General features: G+C 34.9%; 1 protein-coding gene and 1 long non-coding RNA gene across 7 annotated transcripts in view; one reads left to right on the top strand and one right to left on the bottom strand.

Annotated features, from left to right (window-relative positions):
• The window catches only part of LOC116238916 (uncharacterized), a 63,772-nt gene that overhangs the window by 34,299 nt on the left and 4,991 nt on the right, over positions 1–24,482 (bottom strand). For all 4 annotated transcript variants that reach the window (XR_016466145.1, XR_016466146.1, XR_016466147.1 and 1 more), the window contains exons 2-3: positions 13,149–13,361; positions 11,403–11,583 (exon numbers count right to left, since the gene is read on the bottom strand). This is a non-coding gene — a long non-coding RNA (uncharacterized LOC116238916). The remainder of the gene's footprint in view (positions 1–11,402; positions 11,584–13,148; positions 13,362–24,482) is intronic.
• PDLIM3 (PDZ and LIM domain 3) lies at positions 1,836–24,160 on the top strand. 3 transcript variants are annotated; one of them, XM_090139348.1, is made up of 8 exons: positions 1,839–2,216; positions 6,579–6,730; positions 8,291–8,375; positions 13,653–13,840; positions 17,476–17,739; positions 20,372–20,502; positions 21,572–21,683; positions 22,229–24,151. In XM_090139348.1, exons 1-8 carry the CDS (start codon positions 2,124–2,126, stop codon positions 22,416–22,418), a joined length of 1,215 nt encoding a protein of 404 aa, XP_089995474.1. In that variant the 5' UTR covers positions 1,839–2,123; the 3' UTR covers positions 22,419–24,151. The 3 variants fall into 3 exon arrangements, with proteins under 3 accessions (XP_031464705.1, XP_089995474.1, XP_031464707.1); XM_031608847.2 differs by lacking the exon at positions 13,653–13,840 and adding an exon at positions 14,251–14,318 and having other exon boundaries at positions 1,864–2,216; positions 22,229–24,148; XM_031608845.2 differs by lacking the exon at positions 17,476–17,739 and having other exon boundaries at positions 1,836–2,216; positions 22,229–24,160.

The raw sequence follows: 24,482 nt of genomic DNA, 5'->3' as shown, positions 1-24,482 counted from the left end.
AGGTTATCTAGTCCATCTTCCCTGCAATGAACAGAGACATACACAGCCAGATCATGTTGCTCAGGGTCTGATCCAGTCTCACTTTGAAAGACTCTAGGGACAGGGCAACAACCACATCTCTGTGCAACCTCTGATATAATACTGCCTTTTTTTTTTTTTTTTTTTTTTTAATTTGTAAAGTTGTAAGGGTAAAAGAGTACATGGAGTTAAAGCTCAACTAGTGACACATCGATAAAACAGGATTCAATACTTGCTGTCTGTAACAACAGCACTTTGGAGAGTAAATCCGCCTTCCAATTAAATAAGGGAGAAAAAAATATATCAAAGTTCAAAACTGTCATATACACTGTTCAAAAGCAATGAAAACTCTTTTAAACTTTAAATCATGAAATATTTAAGCTAACACACTTGATATATGCCTAGAACTAAATACTTGCCTTGCTTTATATCGATGTGTTTATCTTCCCTAATGTAAGCTGACCTCACTCCCATGCTCCTGACAACTGTCAAATCAAACTGATTGGGTCTATTTTCTCACAGTTTTCTTTGAGAGAGATACTAACATCTATTTTGCTCACATTGGGGTGTGACATTTTTCAGAGACTTTTTATAGTTTTAGAGTATATTCTGGACAAGAAGACCACTAAAAACAATCATAACAAACACTACAGTCTAATAAGAAAGCCACAAATGAAGGATAAATACCTCAGAAATTCTGAGGCTAACTTTCACAGCCCTCAGGAAAAGAAAAAAGTCCTCAGCTTATCTTACTGAGAAGGACTTTCAATATACAGATATTATGAGTAGACACAGATAAAGACATTCAACAAGTATGAGGCAGAAACCAATTTCATACTGAAATTTACAAATAAACACATTACCCACCCCAGAAATTACAGGAATGGCATGAACTTATATTTTATTCTTGCATCTCATTTATTATTCTTTTTTGTCCAGAGTCCCCTCTAAGCAGGATGTATAAGAAAGGTAATAAGAAAGGCAAATGCACAGAGTGAACAAAGGTGAGTAAGGCCTCTGACATAGGAAACAATGAGGAAGAAAAACAAAAACAAAGAAAAACCAACCACTTTTACCCAAAGGCAGAAAACATTATGTGGACTGTTATCACCACAAAATACATATTCTCAACATTTTTCATTAGATCTAGCTGTAGGTACTGTTACAAAGAGGACAAATTTTGGGCAAAGGGAAGCTTGAAGAACATTTCACATGCACAATTATCTTCAGTAATGTCACTTCTGAGCAAAAATCTGTAGCATCATGATAAGAGGGTGAGTAAACACAGACACCATCACTGCACGATTCCTCCTTTTTCTGAAAGGGGATAAAGTCAGAATAAAGTATAAACAAGCTGATGCAAGAAAAGCAAAATGATGGAGAATGTTACTGAATGACATCAGCAACCAAGAGAAGGCATTTGGAATTGTCTTGCAATTGTAGATTTCTACAAAAAGTAGAGGTATCATCAAATAATTCTGCAATTCTCTTCCTCAGTACAAGAAATATGCATGACATCAGCCCAGACTTTTCAAGCCACTGGAGCTGATGCATGCCATGCTCTCGAGTGACTGTGGCTGAAGTACTCAGCTGAAGGGCTGGACAGACTTCTTATGGCAGCAAACTATTACATTACAAGTAAGACAAGATGTGAAATGACAGCCTGAGAGGGAAATCTCCTTATATTTGTTTATATGAAACAGAACCATCAGCAGTCAGAGCAGTGCACTGTAAAGTTAAAACAAGGACCAGCAATATATAAAGCAGGCAACAGGGTGGCTTTATAAAGCCAGAAAGCTGTATCCTGGATTTGACTGATTGTAAGGCTGAGGGGGATGCTGAAGCAGCAGATAAAGCTGATGTACTTGTAAACTTTCCAGCTGAGGCTTTATTTGTCTGGTTTGGTACTCCCCTCGGTGGGTGGGGAAGCTAGGGACTGGCTGACGTCACCCAGAGGAGGAATAAAGCACAGTGCTTGGGGTGACCACAACATCCCAGGAGTCGACTGCCCTGTCCTACAGGTGCCCAGCACACATCCTCCTGCAGCTCAGCTCCTCATACACACCAAAGGAAAACAAGCAGGAACCCAGCAGCACCCAGCCACGATGCCACAGAACGTTATTCTTCCAGGACCGGCACCCTGGGGATTCAGGCTCTCAGGAGGAATAGATTTTAACCAACCTTTGATCATAACCAGGGTATGTGCTTTGTTCATTTCCTTTCTATTGATTGTATTTGACACCTGTTGCAGACTTTTGCCCTTTACTCTTCTTAAGTTCAGAGACACAGATGAAGCTGTGCACAGATCAGCAAGCAGCTGCTGGCTCTGAGCAAAGCTAGCTGAAAGCTAACTGCTTTAAAAGTTTTGTGTAACATTTCTATAACTGATTTATTGGTCTAAAAGAGTACTTCTAATTATGCCCCAAAAATTAAATTCAAGTGCTTTGGCAGCAGGAAAGCTCTGTCATGATTTCCCCAAGCATTCAGATGAGAAAATTAGTTCTGAGCCTCTGAAGGCCAGAGCCCCACTGCTCCCACTTTCACTGCCTGCCTGAGTGCTCACCAGGGAGACATCGCCTGGCAGCAGCTCCTCATGCCTGCAAGTTTGCGTTCTGTAAACTCTCCGTGCCAACTTCCTGAGATGAATCTAACTTTAATTAAACTGAAGTCTGCATGTTGCCAGCAAAAGCAACAGCACCTGCTTTTAAATCTGAAAGTTTTCCACTTTCATGAATGTTTAATTAAGGAATTATCAAAAGTTATCTGTCCTAAATATGCAAGAGAGAATTCGTCTGTGTTTTCTGCCATATTTAGTAACAGACAATTCACACTAATCCCCTACTAAAGGGCAGGAAGAACTCAAGCCTTCATATTCCCATGGATTTTGAACTATTAATTGCAAATAGTTTAAGAAATAAGTTACCTGACGAAAGGAGCATATAAGCAGGCAGCTGCCCTGCATCTACAGATATACATAACCTGTCATTAAGTAGATCTGTATTTCAGTATTTTTTTTTATTATTTTGAAAACTGTGTTAAACACATAAGGAGAACTAGTTCTGATCCTTAATGTTTTTGCTGCTTTTTAGCACCTCAGACACACCAAGTATGCGATGCATGAGCCACCAACCCCCAGCACCTTCCCCCCCCTCCAAAGCCCCACACTATGACTCAATATATACACTATGTCTGGTATTAAATAAACATCAAAAGCCTTGAAGGATGAATGTCACTCGTGATGCCTTGCAGTAAATACACTTCTGAACAGGAGTCCACAGAAGGCACCAACCCTTTTTATATTATACCAGCAAGAATTAATTTCTTTTGATCACTTACTCCAGATTCACACTAGCATAAAAACAATTTACTTATTTTAAGTGTAAATAAAAGAGAGTGCTATTTGAGTTCACATAATTTCATAAAAAACATTCATAAGATATAACAAAAACCTTTAAACAAACAGTAGACGAAAAAACAATGAATAAAGAAAAAAAAAAATCTCTGGATTTTTTGGGGCCTTCATTGCCTTTTATGGGCTTCCAAAAGAAAAATAGTTTCCATTATCTCTAATGAAAAATATTTTAGCGGTGTCTGGTTTGTATTTCCTTTGTGTTTAGATTAAGTGCAATGAAGTTTGAAACTACAGTAACAAAGGATGTTACTATAAATGTAGCTTTCTAAAGAATAAATGATTTTACAATTGACTCATACCTACCGAATATCTCACAAGACATAAGTCATAGGCTTCTAGCAAACTATGGCAATACTCAAAAATCACATTGCAAGCAGACCTATGAAATAATATATATGTATGAGAAAGAAGATGTTTATGTTTGCTTAGCTCAAGTTTAATGATTTTAATGGTAGATTTGTTTAATCTTAGGGTATTTGTTTTTGGTTTTTTTTTTTGGTGGTGGTGGTGGGTTTTTGCCACGGCATACAATTAGAAGAATCTTTCAATAAATATTGTGCTGTAGATCTTAACCACTAGTGAACAATTTGTGGGATTCATATACCTTGCTTTTTTGGGCCTAGGTGTTCATTTCATAAGAGGAATCAACAGCAGTCCATTCACGTTTGGCTCAACTGTCCTGACAGGAAATACTATTTGCTATAAAGAGGAGGACATAAATTATTTTCAAACGTTTTGAATAAAACAATTGGACAGGTGTACATTTAGGTGGTTATAACAGCCCCTTGTGCAGCAAGAAAAAGCTTTTACTAGAACAAGTCAGAGGGTCCATGGCAGAAGAGATCATCATACACCTGTCTAATGAACAGATGCCATCTCAAAAATCCATTTGCAATTATTCCAAGCAAGACAATTCTCTTGACTCTTTCAAGCAAATGCAAAGACCACAGATCCTGTGATCACTGAGAGGATGGAAGAACAGGAAGGGGAATAAAAATAGACACATTCAGTTAGATTCTATTAGGATCAAAAATGATCAGCTAACTGGAAATAAGGAAAAAAAATTTTTAAATCCTTGGAACTCTACAAAGATGAAATAAATTATCTAAGCAAAATGATTAAAACCCCAGTCCTTATGAAACAATAATTTCCATCTATGCTGAACAGAAGATAACAGTTTGGGTCATGTATTTAGAGGAATGCAAACCTAGACTTTAAGTCATATTAAATAAAGCATTACACAAAATTGAAACTTCTGGAGGTTGGACTGAACAGTAAAACATTATTAACTCTAGATTTCGCTTCTGTTTTACTAGAAACTTTTACAGATCACGATGCAAGTATTTATATTAACTCAACTTTATGTTTAGCCTCTCTGCCTGCAAACATTTAAAACTTTTCCTAAAGTAAAAGCTTAAGATATTTATCAAAGTGTATCACAACAAGTTTCATAAGTCTACAAAACAGATGCAGAGTGTTTTTCTTCAAAGTATCATAACAGACATTAACCATGTGGGATAAAGAGTTATCCCTGTCAACATCTAAATGTTCAAATATTTTATTTATTCAAATAAAAAGGATACAGGAGCAATAGATATGCCATACACACATGTCTAAAAGAGCAAGGAAAAGGTTTTCTGAAAGCACCAGTAGGATCTATCTCATAAAGCAGGGATGGCCAACAAACCCTGTGCTCATAACATTTTGTAACTAGTCACAATACACATTTCATAAGTCACTAACTAGTTCCTTAAGAGACAGCATCACTTATTGAGGTACCTGCAATATCAATACTATACCTGTAATACTTTGTGACCACAGCGTGGTCCCTTTCTTCACTTCAGAAGGAATGACAGAATGGCTGGTTTTGCCCATTATATTTAGAGCATTAGAGAATTTAGCAGACATTCTAATGCCAGCGGCCTCTCCTGCAGTTGTCATTCCATGCATGTCCTCAACATGCTAGACAAAGTCAGGAACCATCCCAGGCTACAGGAAGAAGCATGGTCTCTCCCACCCGTTTCTTGCTGCAGTAATGTAAGTGGTCTCAGTGTGGTTTATTTAAACTAGCAGCTGTTGAAATTTGACAAACAGATAACTTTAGGGTCTCCAGACTCAAAATCTGCAAGAAACTTTCTTGATCCATATTCAAAATGATTATTCAGGCACCTTAACACTTTGTTCAATATACAGTAGGTAAGCCCATCTTTTTGGATGTTGGTGGAGCTAATAGCCTCCAGCTGGTCACAAGCACCTGTTTTGAAAGCTTACTTAACTCATGTGATAATAATACACACACTACAGCTTGTTGCAGAGAAATAACAAACAAATTGGAAAGCAGGAAAAAAAAAAAAAAGCCTGCAAAACAAACTCTAAGTTCCTCAAGCATTCAAACTCACTGAACAGAGATGGGCAGCTAGAAAGAGTAAAGAATGACTGGCTGACATTTCCCACTGTTTCAATAACGATACTCTTTTTGGCATGCTTTGTTTGGTATTTCACTTGGAAGAATCACTGTTACTGAAGTGCAGTAGGAGTGAAAAACTTTAAGGAGTTCAGAATCCAGGTTAGACATGAATAAAGAGAAAATATTATTTCAATGATTGGCATTTTTATGATTAATAAATAGACAACATAAGAAGGCAAGCTTGCAGGAAATACAGTAACTGCTGTATGTTGTCCGTGAGACCACAAATGCCCTTCTATGTTCCCCAGTCAACGAAAATCACACGCATGAACATTAAGCACAAATATCTAGCAGAGTACTATTTTGCTACTGCCTGAGGTTTTGAGGGAGAACATCACCACTTTTTTCAATCAAATTACACAATGGCAATTGAGATGAAAGGGTCAAAGACAAGTTAAAGTAATTACAGAAATTAAAGTGGAACCTATTTAATTCAAAAAGCATGAAAGCAATTTTCATCTACTTTGAAGTTATGATGAATAAAGCACGTCTGTTGATCCGACAATAAACCTACAGAGAAATCAGCAAAACTGCAAAGGCAAGGTTTTTGGGAGAAATCAGACAGTTGTTTATATACCCACTCCTCCCACACCCAATCCAGCAGAAAATAGGGAAGCATGGTAAATTCATTCTATCAGTTATTAGGTATGAATGCAACTTCACTCAGAATTTGTTTTTCAGATTACACCTGGAAGCAAGGCTTCTACTGCCAACTTGTGCCCTGGTGATGTTATTGTGGCTATCAATGGCCTAAGCACAGAGAACATGACACACAATGACGCTCAGGAAAGAATTAAAGCAGCTACACATCAGCTTTCCTTGAGAATAGAGAGGTATGTGAACATATCTGCTTATTTCTGAGAACAGATACAATCATCCAACTAAGGCACTACAACCATTATGTAGGTTAACTACATAAAATAATTCTGAGAATTTCACAAAACCTTTCAAATTACACACGTGCAAACCTACCTCACCAACTCCACATCAGGCAATAGTTCTGGAACACATCCTCAGGAACAGGATTAACTTCCATCAGGGAAGTCTCCTGAAGAACCACTGAGCTATGAACCCTATCCCTCACTGCCTCTACTGATTTCACAAGCCTTATATTTACCATAGGGAAATATTCTCAACATTCTTAGGAAAAAAAAAGCTGGAAAGGGCCAAGTAGAGCCCTTAGCTAGCTGTCAATTAGTCAGTTATCTCAGTATTCTACCACTCCCAGCTCCAAGCGCTTATCACTGCCTCCTGCCCTCAAAAACAGGGGGAAAAAAGTAGCTAAAAAAAACAAAAAGCTCTCTTACCTGAAATGCACAAGCCCAGAAATTTCTTACAGTAATTTCTCTCCGCTAAAGCTACCATGAGGAACAACATACATCTTCACATCCCCTAAATGTGTTTGTTCAGCCTTTAATCAAAATCACTTTCCCAGCTGCCTCCAGGAATCAGACGACTCTGACCAACCTGACGCCCTTAGGGAGATGCAGCACTTTGTTCCAGCTGACCACAATATTCCTTTCCAAATAAAGGAGTATTTTTCTTGGAAGAAGAATTGTCTAGTTACTAAAGCCTAGACTTTAGTTTAAAAATTCCTACACTTAATTGCAGTATATCAATCTGTTACAGGCTGCTACATACCATTTAACAACTCTCTTACGATGTATTTAAAAATGTGGTAAGTGTAATTTTCCATGTGAAGTTTCAGCAAATTTAAAAATACTAAATATTTGGATTTACATAGCAAACAGTATTACTGTCTACACTGTACATAAATGTTTAATGTTAGTATTGTAGCATTCTAAAATCAGCTGCCAAATTTTCCTTTGCCTGCAAAGTCGGAATTGTAACTGTTATTTACGTGTTTGCTATCTCCACTGAAGCAACTGAAAGAATATCTATGCAATATCTATTTACAACTGGATATATACCTTGTGTACCTAAATTGCACCCTTCCTCCATTAAAAAGCAGCCCTTCCACAGATATTGTGGTCATGAAAAAATAAACTGATATTGAGGTTTAGGAAAATTCCTAATATATGCACCTATTTGTGCAAAATATTTAGTGTATCTAAAAAGCTATCAAACATTTAAAAAACAAAGCTGTAAAAAGCTTGCTCTACTCAAAACAGAAGGGGACTAGTTTTCCTTTGCATTCCATTAACTGTTAACAAATCATTTCCAATTCTTCATAATATAAGTAATTGAAAAAAATATACATGTACTTTTTAATACAGTTTACATATAATACACACATACTGTTAAAGCACTTTCATGTTAAAACAGTAATAAAGCATATAACAAACTAAACTTTCAAACTTTCTCCTTTTACAAGAGATGTATAACTATACAGGAATTCAAATTCTTTAATCTCTGCCTTTTTCTCTTTGTAGGGCACAAACTAAACTATGGTCCCCACAAGTTACAGAAGATGGCAAAGCAAATCCCTTCAAGATAAATTTGGAAGCTGAACCACAGGTATGAATTCTTTAAATTTACCTAAGCATTTTCATTCATGTTTTTACACTTCAAATGATCTCCCTTGTGGTCATTAAAATTCTTTGAATACCACTCCATCCATTATCTACCAGTTTAAGCAAATATGAATCATAACAGTTTTCAGATATATAAGCATCATCTTATCTGATGGATGCTTTAGTTTTTCAGCTACAAATGAAACAAAATTTTAACAAGTTACAACACATACCCATTTTTCTTTAAAACTGCACATATTACCACAGTTCTACACCTCCTTTTATTCTGATACTGTTTAAGTTGCTTTAACTCCTTTAGAGACTTTCTGATGAAGTCAGAAATAGATGTTAAACACCAATGCAATGCACCCATCACATCTCAAAAGTCTTTTTGATGTAACAGGTAATGTAACAGGGAAATTCATTAATGTTGGGTCTCTCTATTTCCATGCACTTTTACACTGTACTACAGAACTGAAAGTTACAAAACTGTTCAATGCCCATGCACTGATCAATAAGCAAATCATTCACCAGTTTAGAACAGCCTGATCCTGTTTCTTGTACACTCAATTTAAATCTTCCTCTCTCTTCAGAGTCATACCCAGTTACCGTACAAATCTCTGAGCAGAAGTTTCCATGTTGTTATCTGTTAATTGTCTAGCTGTTGTCTATAACTAGTGTTTTACTTCCTTTGCCACTCCTCCTTTAACATACATAAACATTTGCTGTAGTCTCAAGAGAGAAAGGGAAAAGAGCATTCTGATTGCAGGTCAGGATCAAAGTAAGTATGTCAAAGTGTTTATTTTCTGTTATCCCAGGAAAAAAATAAATTAAAAATTAAGAGCAGATTCTATTTGAACACATTCTAAGCAGTGAATGCTTCCACCCATTCTGTTCTCACAGTTGCCCTCCAAAACATGAATACACCATTCTGGTGTTCCAGTTCTCTCTCTCTGTTCTGCTCTAAAGCCTTTATGTTAAACGATACAGCAAACCTCAACAAAAAAAATCCACCTTCTTCAGCAGTAAGAGACAGTATAATGAAGAAACAAAACAGCTATTTTAAATGCATTTTTAAAATGGAAAAATGGAATAGCTAGGATATACATAGAAGACACAGCAGTAGAACAATGTGACTACAATCTGTACAGAAAATTATGTAGGTATGTATTACAGGATCATAATCCCTTTTACATGTATGCTGCATTCCAAGAGGAGCTGTTAGTTAAAAATAAATCATAAGATTTCTCAAAGTGCTATTTGGCAGGCTACTGAAAAGCAGTCTCCACTGGGCAGTTAGAAAAAATATCTATCCCAGATTTAAATAGCCAGCCTCTCCATATGGTACAGAGGTACGTCTACTTCTTTATCAGAAAATCAGGAGGACTAATTAATTTCAATAAATATTAGGTATCAAAAAAGTAGCAATGTTAGGAAACAAATATGCTAAACCATCCTCAAGATGATTAATACTGTAGTTAAATTCTTCCACTGAAGAACATCCATTAATCCGTTCTATCTGTGTGAAAAAAATATAGCCTTTTTTCTATAAGTGCTGAAATTTTAAATTTAATTTTATGGCTTATTTTGTAGCAGCACATGAGACCCTGTGGTGTGTTTACCAACAATGCAAACAGCAGAATGAAAATTTGTCAGATGACCATTTACAGCACAGCTACAATCTGCGTAAAGCACAGTAGTGTGTGTTGCTGTCTAACAGTGAACATAAGCGTTGAAGCCCAGGCGAGTGAAACAAAATCCAAAAGCAGTCTAGTACTACTTCAAATGCCAATCCCGTTTATCCAAAAGTATTGCACACACTGGTTGGTCTACAAAAATGGAAAATCACTGAGTTGTATAAAAAGTATTTCCGACATCGCGAACAATTAAAATTACTCAGAAGGTTACACATGTTATAAAGATAGTTAGAACTTTTCACTTTTGCCAGATACATGATCTAGAGTACACTAAGAAAGTTTCACAATGGGGGAAATCAATAATTTAAAATCCATTAGTATCTGACTACATAGGAATAAGAATTAAAAAATCTTAATGATTTTAATTTGCAAGCTAATAAAATATAGTTATAAATGAAAGTGAAACATAGTTTAAATAACTATCAAATCAACACAAGGTCAAAGAATGCTTACTTTAATTTCAGCAGATAGAAAGTGTTCTATAGGTACTTGGAGATGGTTATGTGAAAACTGATAAACAATTAACACTGTGCCTAGTTGCAGCTATGGAACAAGAAACCTTTACACAGTGGAAAGCTTTTGCATTAGGCTGAGCAGCCCCAGTCATTTGGAGACTGACAGAAGCAATTGTCAAAGCACAATAAAAACTCCCACTAGTTTTTCCTCTGGGAAGAGAATACAAAGATAACAATTCCAGCAAACAACTTCCAGTGATAGCTGCTGACAAGGAGTCTTGAAAGCTCTGCATTCCCATATAAGAACCAACCACTTCATTTTGTTAATCTGGAGCAAACTATGGCACAACAAATAATAGGAAATAATAGACTACTTGAAGTACTACTAATACATTTCCCTCATATTCTGTATAAAAGTAATTTAGAACAGAAGATTCTCAAATAATATAATTAGGAAAAGACAATCGGAGCAAATGACAAAGTGAATCTTATTATCAATTTAAAAAAAAATACCCTCATATATGTCTTTCTACTATAATGTTAATGTAAAACAACACTATGACCTGTAAATTTTTTTGTCATTTACAACTCTTTTAATCTCAGGTAAAATTATTTCCATCATCACAATTTCTTGAATTGTTTTTATTTGTGTTTTTGTTGTTGTTGTTGTTTTTTATTGCTTCTATCTTTGCCTTTGAACATTCTGTTCCCTGTTACTAGACCTCTGGCCATGAAAGACATTATACGTTCCTTGGAGATATAAATATACTATATACATAGATAAGTCTATAAATCTAAACAAAACAGAACATTATTCTACAAAATTTATAGTCTATTACTACTTCCAGTCAAGTACTGAAATGATACACTTGCACTCACGTTGTTTGGAGGACCTAGCCCGTCTTCTGTAACAGTATTCACAGAGATTTTAGTCACAGAGTACCTCAACATGTAAACTTTGTGTACTCATGGCAGTTATCCCCAAAGAATGCCATCGTACAATCCCTGCTGCATGCACTTCTACAGACTTCTGAGGCTGCGATCATATTGTTCCTGATACCTGTACCAAAATACAAAATGTAGTTAGTCATGCAAAAAGGACATCAGTCTGGTAAAAAAAAATAAAAATAAAAAAATACAAAATTAAAATTTAAGAAACGAAATACCATAATTATCACACATTCCTGATTATGAATTTCAACAACATCCAGTTCTCATTTTGCTTTTGAACTGAAAGAGGACTTTTTACAGACTCAGTAAGATCCAATAAACACAAGAGCTGGACTGTTTTTGCTGCTGTATGTTCTGTCATTGATATTTTTATGAAGTGATGATTTTAAAATAGAAAGGAATTAATTTAAGTTGAATTAACTGCAAGTACTTTTTTCAAAACTGTTATATTGTAAATATGCTACTCTGATGCCATGTCTTCTGTGCTGTTCATTTGTCAACATAATTAAATGGGATGAAATGACAGTGTGCCTTGTTGCTTTTGCTTGCTTTGTATCATACATGGATTTAAATCAATTTTAAATATTTTGATATTAATATATTTCATAAAGTAGACATGAACCTAAACAGTAGTAGCTTACTTCCATTTACTAATAGATTTTTTCAATTGCAATGGTGTTCTGACAGAAAGAAACAAAGACTGCAAGCAAAACCTTTGTGCACATCTATCTGATTGCTTCTTTCAGTAGTCTCTTACAATGTAATACTGCTAAACTCTCCCATTTAACTGCTTTTACTGTTTGCATTTCCTGGCTGCACATTCTATATAACCATGACTTTTCTTCTCATCTGTTCCTAAATATATTCCTGCAACTGTAGCTTTAAATGAAAACTACGGAGCCAGTTCACATTCAGGTTTTCTTAATTTCAAAAATTAAAACTTACAGATGTCAAAAATGTGTCCATACTAATCTGCTCTTACTATCCTGAATTACCCCAGGGATTTAAGTATTCAAATTAAATTGTATTTGTTGCTAATTTGTTTTAAGTTGAATTTTCCTAGCATTCCATAAAAGTTAGCGTAATCTGAGAAAGGCATTTCTGCATCCCAAAATAATAAAAACTTTGTTTAAAAAACAACTTAGCAGAACAAGAAAACTCATTTGCATAACTTGCAAGATTTAACTGAAAGACCACAATTGCATCAGAATAATTTTAATACTGAAGATGTTAGGTATGTAACAATTAAAAAACATGTGACAGCAAATACACAGCATAAATTGTACATAATGATTAAACCAAAAGCTCCAGTAATTACAACTTGAGCTCCTACAATCTGGAATAAAATTGATATGGGAATATCAGAACAAACTCTCTATAGGTCATAAGACACTGTGTGATACCAACGTGATTACATAAATTGTCTATAGTATTGTAGTATTACTCCAACCACACTTTTAAGCGGAGAATATAATTTTCAGGAACAAGTAAGGACTCAGCATGTACAAAAGTTCTGTCCTAGCTTCATATTTCATCCTCTGTAGATTTGCTGTCAAGTGGCCTAAACCTTAGGAAAATCAAACACAAGGCAAAATATACATCCCACATCCAAAGTCAAGACAGCAAATTGGCAGAGCTAAGCTACGGAAGTACCAACAATCTCTGCTATCTTACCATTGAAACTTCCAGTCTCTCGAGAAGAATGCCATTCAAACTGTAGAAACCTCTTTTAGGAATGAGACCTTTTTATTCTGTGTAGATCAAGTGCACTCATAACACTGTCTCCAAAAAGCACTGCAGGACAGCAGGAAAGGATGATGGACTACAGCATCAAACACTCTTCATCCACTGAATGTTTCTACAAGATGAACCTAAACAGCGTAAAACCTAGAGAATACAATAGGTCATCTCACTCATTTCTTCTTGAACTTTCATGCTACTCACAAATGTGGAATGGCTTTTGGTTGCTCTGAGGCAGAAAAATAATCTCTGAATGTGTACAGCTAAAGAAGAAAACAGAAAATTCGAAGAATAATATAGTATGCTTGCATCAGTTAAAAAATAACAAAGTTAAAAAGTAAAAAATGCAGAGATTAACAATACTGATGTCAGTTTTACTCGTTACTAGCTTTGGTGTGCATTGTAGCTCTGTGTATTTTGTCTGCCTATCATGTACAGGAATTCAAGCCTATTGGTACAGCTCACAACAGAAGGGCCCAGCCTTTTGTTGCAGCAGCAAATATTGATGACAAAAGACAGGTAGTGAGCTCCTCCTATAATTCTCCAATTGGGCTGTACTCATCTGGCAATATACAAGACGCACTTCATGGACAGCTGAGGAGTCTCATTCCTAATGCATCACAAAAGTGAGTACTGGTATTTATTTATAATAAGTCTTCTGTGTTATATCACTATCTGTTCTGTTTTCAGTTAAAAAGTCCAGCTCTTGCTGTTTTTTTTCTGATAATCAGGAGTTTATTGGTTATCCAAAAAACAAGTGATAGATGAAGCAATTTTTTCCAACACAGAAAACTTTACATTCAACTCTGTAGTAACACTGCAGGTAGCTACAATTCTTCTCCCCCTACTGATCTGCAACACTGCAATCTAATCCTTTTCTAAAACCTTTACTTTGCAGCTTTTAGGTTCCAGGAATGTACAAAATAAAAAAGGTTACTTCATAGTTATGATTTTAAAACATTATCAGCAACCTTCTAACTAGAAGTAAACATTTATAGGCTTATAGGAAGATATTTTAACCCTTTTTTCTTTACAGGATATGAACTACTTTGAACACAAGCATAATATTCGGCCCAAACCTTTCATACTCCCAGGCCGAAGCAGGTTATAAACTCTGAGTGCTGTGATGAGTTTGAATGCATGGTGTCATTTTTTAATGGATACTCACAGTTTGCATTAATATATCATACTGAGGGATTTGAAATTAACTTATGGTAGTATATAACGTGTGGCTGAAGTTTAAAAACCTGAAATGCTTAACTTGCAAATATCAGGCTCAAAATTCAAAATTTCCGAAAGCAAGCAGGTCCAGGCCTACTCTCAGTTATACACATATGATTCTGAAGTAACTGCAACCACAAACCTGATTCTGTTTATAGTATGCACCGAGTATTGTACACTTATAAATATACAGAGCTTTGAAATTCTGTCCAAAAACAAATGTATGAGATTTCTTCATTTGCTAAATAAAAGATAGGGGTACTTCTGCAAGTTAAAGTCTAGGCTGTGCAGTGATTTTAAGTTAAAATTTCAGCAGATAGCTGTTCAGAGGATATCCTAATGACTAATGCAGAGCTAAAATAACTACCTACTGTTATAGACATGTAAATCTGTAAAATGCAGAATAGCTTATATATTAACATTATTTGTTTCGGTCTAATATTCCTCAGTCATAACTGGGAGTCTAATTTACTATGATTTGCAGTACTAAATGCAGAGGGGAGAGGGAAACAGTGCAAATTCTTTCAAGCTCAAAAGTGCTCAACCAATACAATATACTGCGATGTTATTTTTTATGCTTTCTAGCAGTAACAGGTTTTACCAATGGATTTAGTGTTCTGTATTTCATTCTGAGGGTCAAAAATGCCTGTACACTATGTTATACTACTTCAAGTCTGACAGACTAGACTGAAAAAGCAGAATAGTCGATTCCTGCATACAAAGGACAATCTCATATGGACTATCAGTTTTGTCAGATGTATTTTTTTTTCACTATCTGAGTGACAAAGAGGAAACTAATAGACAGATAGAGCCCCATCCTTCTGTGAACAAAAATGAACAATGTAGAATGGAGAAAACATGCCCATCTCTACTCAGAGGCTGATGACAATACAGGATAAAAGATAACAGTCTTTAGGAAACATGTGGCCTCTAACTACAGACAGCATTTATATACATATATATGGAACTGACTTTTGGACCATGAGGTATCAATTGCAGGTATCTAATCGGTTTTACAGAAGTTCAAATGAGTGTACTGGGAGCCTACTCTCAATTTCCCAATATTTCCAGAGATAATGCTGAATTAAATTGTCCGTTTTCCAGCTTGTCAGAAGAGCACCAGCCTACCAGCAATGTAAGAAGTTTCAGAGCTTTAGTTGGGTACTGTCTGTATGGTGTTCTAGCATTGCAGAAGTCTGTATTTAAAAACTGCACTCTTTCATAGATAATCTTAATTCTACAAAACCTTGTTTGTCGCAGTTTATCTCCTACTTTTTCATTAGTTTGGCTGAAAAAATATTCTTTGTTAAACACAGCAAAACAAACAAAAAAACAAACAAAAAATCCACCTCCAACTTGACCATATATATCCCTTTAGAACAGACAGCTGAAGGTAAACAGCACTTTGATGACAAGAGCTGATTGTGGGCTGTGGGATTGAACTAACAAACAACATTAGCCACACTGGACTAAACTAACTGGAAATTATATTTTATATGTGATTACATTGTATTTGTACTTCATTCTCCTTTAACACCACTTCAGCTGCTACTAGCAAGATTTACGCTTTTTCTGCCCTTTTCCTATTTTTTTCACTTACTAACACTATCAGCACTGACAAAGCAAGATACTGCAGAATGTAAGGGTGTTATTTTTACTTTTTTAAAAAAGTTTGTGAATTTATAAATAGCCATATATATTAATATTTTCAGCTGACTCTTGTTGGGTGATGATACAGAATTTGTACTTTTGGTTTAAGACTTGCCTATCCTTTCTGAAATTAGCTTTCTTTTCATATGGCTTTAATTGTAGAAAATGTATTTCCCTTTAAATTTTTAAGAATGTGGTCCTACACAAATTCTCCATTGAATCAGGGGAGAATTTGAGTTCTTCTCCATGCAAGAGTATCTCCTGAGCAAACTATTGTATTGTATGGTCAAATTGTGAAATACAGTGTTATTTTACAGGCTTACACAAAATCATTCAGCTTGGAAAGAACTAATCACAACCCTGATACAGAGGAAAAAGATTTTTATCTTCTCTTGGTTCTGAATATCATATAAATGGTAACAAGTTATACAACAACAGGAAAAAAAATATCCCTGGAATCAAGGAAGCCTCTGAGATGCTCTGAGGAAAATTAGTGACACTGAAAAAGACTTTGAGCTTAATGTTTACATTATTTTACCAGGCCTTTTTCAGAGATGTTAGTGCACAGTAACTCTAATTCAGTAATACAGAGCAATATCAGTATTTCTCCAAAACTGTACATCTTCTTTATTTTATATAAATTACATGCAAAATCTGCTTCAAAAGCAGTAAAATGAATTCTCTATTCTTGTGAAGGACCATTTTATATTCTATTAAAAACACTGTCATTTAGAAAAGCAAAAGTACAACTGGCTGTTAAAGCATTTTTTCTTCTATGAAATTTTCAACAAATGTTATAAACAAAATATATTGATAATTTTAAAATACGAATTTGCACAGAATTTAAGGAAATCTGGGCAATGTCATATTCACTATTTTACACTACTTTAATTTCTTCAGATGTGGACCATGAAGTGCAGGGCTGGAATGGTGCATTTAGGATTCCAATATTGCTGGTGTTAATTCTGTCACTGGCGTGTACAACTCACATAATCTTTGTATGCTACTCTTTTGAGATTTTAAGAATTACTTGCCTACAACAAGTTTTATGGAGGCTTAGCTGGTACTCAAACAAAATCTAGCATTCAAAATGCAAATTAATATTATGTTCTGAAATATTAAATTCATTGTATTTTTTTTTACCTCCTAGAGAAAATGCTTGCCAGAATTTTAAGGAATGCTTTATAACTGGCACTGATGCTTTTTACAGGAAAATGCTTTTCCATGAGTACACATACTTTTGCTTTTCTCTACTTTTACTTTCCTGTATTTGTTACATACATACACTTGCTAACATCACCGTATTCCTGTACTTTTGTCTTTATTCTCTGTAATCCGATGCGCACTGCACACCTTTCTGCACTCTGGCTGTAATCTGTAATTAACACAGTGGATGCAGCACTCCTTCGGGGATTGACTGTGGCAGTGGACGTAGTACCCCCTCTTCAATTAGCACGGTTAGCTCCATCTGCCCCACCGAGCTGAAAGCAGTATCTAGGATGGCCCCTAACGTTCCCCTGGAAATGGAGCTTCCTGGTGTCAAGATTGTACACGCTCAGTTTAACACACCTATGCAGTTGTACTCAGATGACAATATCATGGAAACACTGCAAGGCCAAGTTTCTACAGCTCTGGGGGAAACACCCGTAATGAGGTAATTAGAGCAGCATGCTTGATATTTATGAATATATGGATTTAGAATTACCAGCAGTCATGGGCTTTAATAATATCACACTGTTTCTTCAAGAATGTGTAAAAGGGTTAAAGACAAACTAAGTTATTTAAAGGCATTCAATGTTTCCATTAAAACATCAGTAGTTGATGAATTTTAGTATTAAAGAGGTCTTTCAGAATTTATAAGTAACTCAGAGGAAATAATCTTAAATTTGTAGTTAATAAATAAAAGCTGATTAAACTACCTGGACTACTTGCTGACTGGTCATTCCAAATTAAGATTCTCATCCCCTCCCAAATTCATAATTAGTTGTTGTTACTATCATAGCTAGTATTTAATAATTTATTAATTTAATAATCTTATTAAATTATTCTTAATAAATGATTCTTATGGATCATTAATGCAATATTATTATTAACTCAGATTTATTTCAACTGTTGAAATTGAAGTTAGGAGATCTTGTGGACAGATATTCATACTATTAACTCCCACTTGGGACGATTTGTTCAGTAACTAGCTTTTGTCCAAAAAGAGCCAGTATTGACTTTCTAAATCTAAAAATGACCAAAAGATTAAAAGATGATTTATGAATTTCATTTACTACAGTAACTAAAAGTCAGGTAGGAACCTCGCCAATATGGACAGCAGTGATAAATTATAAAAACTTTTAAAACTCTACTCATCTTTACAAGGTACAATTAATCATTAATTTTGGTTCACCTTTATTTTTGCTTAATAGTACTTACTTTTTTGTTATACAACAGTACTTAATAATTTATAATATGTATGGTGTAAACTAAAGCTAATCACTAATACCTAAAATAAGCAGTAATCACTGGCACCAATAAGCTTTCTTCAGAGTTTTGAAGAACTGGGCTGTAACTAACCATAAAAATCAAATTTATAAAGAAATATTTATGTTCATGCTAATTTGATGAACACAAAACTGTACTTCATTTGAGTGATTTTAATCTACTGCATTAATGTTTACCCTCAATAACAACAAGAAGAATAGGGCAAAAGAAAAAAGCCAAATACCTTTTTCTTTATTCTGTAATAATGGATTAAGCCCAGAGTAATCAGATTTCACAAATGCCTGTAGTGTTCTCAGTTTGAGAACGGACTCCCTACACAGGTTTGAAATGTCTTTTCTGTTGTGGGATTCATTTTTGCTCTGTATGAATTTAGGAATGTTATCTCATTGATTTGTCCCTGTCTTTTGCATTTTGTATGTAATTGTATTATCACTTGTTTGGATTTCAGGAATATTTTAGTCAAGAAGAGAGACTGAGGGTCTGATTTTGCAATAGTGAAAATCTTTAGAAGTGAGCTTACTCTGTAGATTAAAAGCTTATGATAAAAGAACAGAACATGTTCTATACAACTTAAATACGGCTCTGAGCAATTTGGTTGATCACAGAAGACACAAAGAATTAATGTAATCAACAGTAGTTATTCCTCTTACTGCGCTACGTGACAGCCCAGATGTTATTTTGGGAAGGTAACAAAATCATGTAAGTCAAAAACAGCCTAATTTCCTATGGAATTAGTTGCTTTTTTTTTCCAGTGGCAACTTATCTAAGGTACAACAGACCATAGAAGGCCTGTTGTAATAGGAAATTTAAAATGGACATTTACACAAATATCAGTGAGATAACAGACTTCGCTGAAGTAATTTTTACCTAATTAGTCCCAGTAGCAATTTGAAATTTATGGATGTCACACGTTCAGCCTAATCTTCCCAGTGTCTGTAGTCATCTGTCCTTTCTCTCAGACACTGAAAATGTTAGCTCAATCAATTTTAAAATTCAGCATGATTTAAAATCAAACCACGAAACATTTTTGGCAAAATCATTTGTTTGCAGATCGTAAGAAATTCAACCATGAAACATTATCTAGACAAGAATTTACCTTTTTTTTTTTGTCATGAAATTGCCATTATAAAAGTCACATCCCACATTAATTTAATTTTAAAAGTATATTTTCCATTCACCTGTGTTTATCTGCAAATGTAATACCTACTTCAGCCTCTTTCTGTCACCTTCATAAATTAAGTAACAATTAGATTAGACAAATAATCATTATTGTAACTAGTGAATGAGCCAACTTAGAAAAGCATGAATACCTTGACTTCATGGCACTCTCCCAAAGTGTTTGCTTAGGTTTTGGCTGACCCTATGTAAAGATATGGTCTGTGATTTTATCAGCATTCCTGAAGCCAGCTGCTGTGAAAATGGAATTTCTGGATACTGGGCCAGAGAGCATCTGGTAATACAGCAGTTGATCAAAAGAATGCAACTGCTTTGAAGTTAAACACAAGTACTGGCCTATTTCCAAATGCCCTTAGAGCCAGAGCAGTAATTATGGAAACAGCGTCATGAGTTCGTAGACTTATTTTTGTAAGAATTCCATGGATATCTTTTTCAGTACACTAAGCTCCAGAGAAGCCTATATAAAGCAGTGCTACCTGAAAGAAACAGTTTTCCAGTGGCTGGAGAAACTCACATGTCTCTATGGCTGTTTCCTGAATCACATCCTATGCCTGGCAGATCTATTCATTTGAAGTTTTGTCTGTTAACTGCATTCTCTGCTCTTCCTCCCTGTGATGCAGTGACCCAGCTCCCACGGCAGTGCCTCAGTCTGACGTGTACAGGATGCTGCACTCCAACCAACAGGAGGAGCCCAGCCAACCCCGCCAGTCTGGCTCCTTTAAGGTGCTCCAGAATTTAGTCTCCGAGGAAGGTGGTTAATAATAACATATTCTACCTCTTCAACTTTTTTTTTTTTTTTTTAATATTTGTGGGAAAGGGGAATCAGAGAGTAAGAGAGATCCAAACTACACAAATTTCTGACAGCCCAAATCTTTATAAATCTGACAAATAGTACACAAGCCTAATAACATTTTTCCCCTTGCTCTTATGGCTAGCAATGTCTTGTGTTAATAAAACGGTGATATTTGTTTAAGACTGCTAATGTACAAAATAGTTTTTAAAATGCTAATTTTTATGTGTAAGAACTTTTGGGACACAAAGAAAGAAAACACTCTCTCCCACATCCAGAAAAAGAGAATTTTAAGCCAGCTTCTAAGATAAGTTTCACTCATTCCCTCTCCATTCTAAATTAAAACTAAAGAGGACAATACCATTTACAGTCATATTTCCTCCAAATGAAGTTTTGAAAATAACAATAAACATTTTTAAAGGCTACAAGTTTCTAATATTTACAATTACATTAAGCATAAAGAATAAAATATAACCAAATTTAAGCCAAGGGGTGAATATTTATATTTATAATTTTTCCTTTTGTATCTAAATATTTACGAGAGAAGGAATGAATGCATCTATTTTTTCTGTACACATATTATTGTGGGATTTTATTTGGCATCTTCTTCTGTAATTTTATATCATGTTACAAATCTTTTTGAATTCATTATATTGTTAGTTGTAAAAATAAGAAGTAAGCTTTCAGAGAGGTTCTGACTACGTTAAGGCCCTATGTTAAAGCCAAATCCTCCTCCCTCTCCTATTTATACGCAAGACCTGCTATCGGAGAATTTCTGTGTGTCTATGAGATAGAGAGCAATATCTCTTTAATCAAGCTGTATCTACTTTTTGGCTACAGTACACAATTGTTCCCAATTCTAAACACATGGGATTGGGCCCACAAAACTTATATCAAGAGACTTCATTATTATTGGGCATAAGTGAAAGCTTGTAAACACATATAGAAGTACATATTTACAGGAAAAGATTTAACTGTAGCAGACATTTTTGTATCAGCCTGTATTTAACAGAAATATTTTGGATCTCAGATGGACGTCCAGTGGGTACAAGAAGTGTGAAAGCACCTGTAACGAAGATACCTACTGGCCTGCCCGGAGCCCAGAAAGTACCACAGTGTGACAAATGTGGGAGTGGAATTCTGTAAGTTATTTCTTCTCAGTTTTATAAATTTCTAGCTTAAGTGCACATCCCCAGTTTACATTCAGATAAACTACAGGTTTGTAGGTGGTTCAGTAGTGTAAAGCATCCTCCTGACAAGCCAGTGGGAGCATCAAAAACACTCTGTGATCTGTTTTGAATCTACCAGTTTTATATTTTAATGACATCACTAATTTCAGCAAAGAACACAGATAATGATGAGGAAATAGGTTTTATAAATAGATTAATTTATTTAACATATTAATAGGTGAGACTAAACTTAAAGTGTTACAACCAAAATAAAATGTTTCTTCAAACTGGTTTTCCAGTGAGCTATTGGAAAGCTTGTTCATCAGCTCTAATGCATTATATATTCTACTTATTCAAACTCAACTTACAACTTTAAATTCTCTAGTAGCTGGCAAAGCCACTAAAGAAGCAACTTAAAGGCCTTAAAAGAAATACCTAAAACTTACCTTGTGTTATACTTTAGTTTCTTTGCACTCTAAATTCATATGAATTAATTGCTTTTTCTTGTTTTCACACAGAGGGACAGTGGTGAAGGCACGTGATAAATACCGACACCCAGAATGTTTTGTGTGCTCTGACTGCAATCTTAACCTGAAACAAAAAGGCTACTTCTTTGTGGAAGGCCAGCTCTACTGTGAAGCTCATGCACGAGCTCGCATGAGGCCACCAGAGGGATATGAAGCAGTTACTGTTTACCCAAAATGCTAGTCTTACATTAGCACACAAATACATGCATGCACACAAGAAGCCATTAACAGCTTAGAACTGCAGTACAACTGTCAGGACTTCTGTCTGAATTCAAAGTAGCAGCTTTTAAACCTTGTGATATTCTGAGGTGGAAGTCCCTATTAATCAGCAGTAACATACCGTACCAGTAAAATTCAGCTAAAATTTTATCCTTGAAGTTGCCAATACAGCTCAATGCAGTATGAACTGAAACAGCTGTACAGGAATAAAAAAAAAATAATAAAAATAAAACAATTGAAACATCAGGGGTATTACACAATTACTGAGGTATGTGTACCCAAGTGCTGTAATTAAGACATTATTTTTAACACGTTAAGAATCTAATATCTGTACAAATAGCAAACCAAAAGCCTCATTGTGCTACAGGCTGGGCCCTACCAAAGAAAGAAACTTGATCAATCATTAGAAAAGAAGCTATTTTGCATGGATAGTGCAAAACAATGGGATGTTCATGCCTGTTTCAACCATTCAACTATCACCAATGTGTGCCAAAAATAGATTCCGCTTACTTTGCTTTCAATTTGGGGTTATATTTTCTTAATTTTCTGATGCAGCAGATGTGTTAAGAAATGAATGCCATTTCATATAATAAAAGGGCTAGTATCATAATGATCATTTATTTAAGAAACAAAATAATTCTACACTGTTTAATGTTTTGCAAATTAAATCACCTTTCAGCTCGCACATCACTTAGCAGAAAATTACTCTGAGGCAGGCACACCAATACATTATTTTTTTGGGAAAAAAAAAAGAATTTATTCTATTAGGAACTTACTGCAAATTGAGAATGAAATTAAATTTAAAAGCCTTTCTACAGAAAATGTTTCTCTCAGATACTGTTTATTTTTTTGTTTTTTACTCTAGATTATTCAATTTCCATAATAGAAACAGTGGGAAAATATCACCATAGTATCTTAATTCCTCATCATTAAAACTTGGACAACTTTAAAAATGACTGATAATTAACATTTGCAAAAGAAAGATCTTTTATGAAAAGACTGGTGAACTCACAAGAACACGGTTTTCAAATGAATTTCTAAATGTTTTATAAGGGCTCCATTGCTTTCAGGTAGGTATGCCAGCTGCATACACACACGCACATGACAAACTTCACCTTAGCATCTGCCAGAAATACTTAACACAATACTTAAATTCATAGCAGAAATGAACAACTCAGTGACAAAGAATCTTACTTTTCTCACTCTAAAATATAAAAAGCTTAGAATGTAAGAAGAATAAGGAATCAAAATAAGAGGCTGTATGCAGTTTACATTTATTTTAAAAAATCAGATGAGTCCCAATGAAGCCTGAAATGCAACGTTTGCATATTCAAAGACTTTAAATCTGTTTTAGTATTATTTCAGAATTAAAATTTTTAAAAATGTGTCACTGTATTCAGAATTTAAAACTACATATCAAAAGCATATAGAGGCACATCCCTTTAAAGATTAGCTAGTGAATTACTTTCTGGCACAAAACATAATTCTGTTCCTTATGTATCATGAAGGCTATATGTAGTATTTATATTTTTCCACTGATAAAGTCCATAAAGTAAACCTGAAAATCATTTTGAAAGTGAGAGTGCACATGTCTATTTTTACAAACTTGCAATGTGTCATTGGTGTTTTTAAATAATTGCTTAATGTTCATTTCTTTGTGGAGCAACTGAAGGTAAAAATAAATGTACTATATATGATAAGGATTCGGTATTTCTTTTCAACTGGTATGAAAAATGAGAAGTATGAATGTCAAGTGACTTAACAATAATAGAAGTTAGGCATTTTCAGCCACACAGAAAAGGATGTTTTGGATTTTATCAAACAGCTGGCCAGAATGAAACAAGTTTTATATTAGACATTTGAACATACAATCCAGGCAAAATCAGCTTTGTGAAAGTGAATGCAATGATGTGCTTTCAAAGAGTTGAAACTACCCTCTCTTTAAGAAGCCAAACATATCAATTGAAAAGATGAGGAAATTCCTGGAAATGTAGCCATAAAAAAATATTAGGTTAAAAGAAAGCCA

Source organism: Phasianus colchicus, chromosome 4, assembly GCF_987193195.1.
Source record: "Phasianus colchicus chromosome 4, bPhaCol1.hap1.1, whole genome shotgun sequence".
Classification (NCBI taxonomy): domain Eukaryota; kingdom Metazoa; phylum Chordata; class Aves; order Galliformes; family Phasianidae; genus Phasianus; species Phasianus colchicus.
Note: the sequence above shows the minus strand (reverse complement) of the source record. Positions and strands in the feature narration are given on the sequence as shown.

Bases quoted from the DNA above. Each gene is read 5' to 3' on its own strand.
- PDLIM3 (XM_090139348.1), top strand. From the start codon at position 2,124: ATGCCACAGAACGTTATTCTTCCAGGACCGGCACCCTGGGGATTCAGG. The intron at 6,731-8,290 runs GTATGTGAACAT...TTCTCTTTGTAG, and splicing joins CTTTCCTTGAGAATAGAGAG to GGCACAAACTAAACTATGGT. The intron at 21,684-22,228 runs GTAAGTTATTTC...GTTTTCACACAG, and splicing joins AAATGTGGGAGTGGAATTCT to AGGGACAGTGGTGAAGGCAC.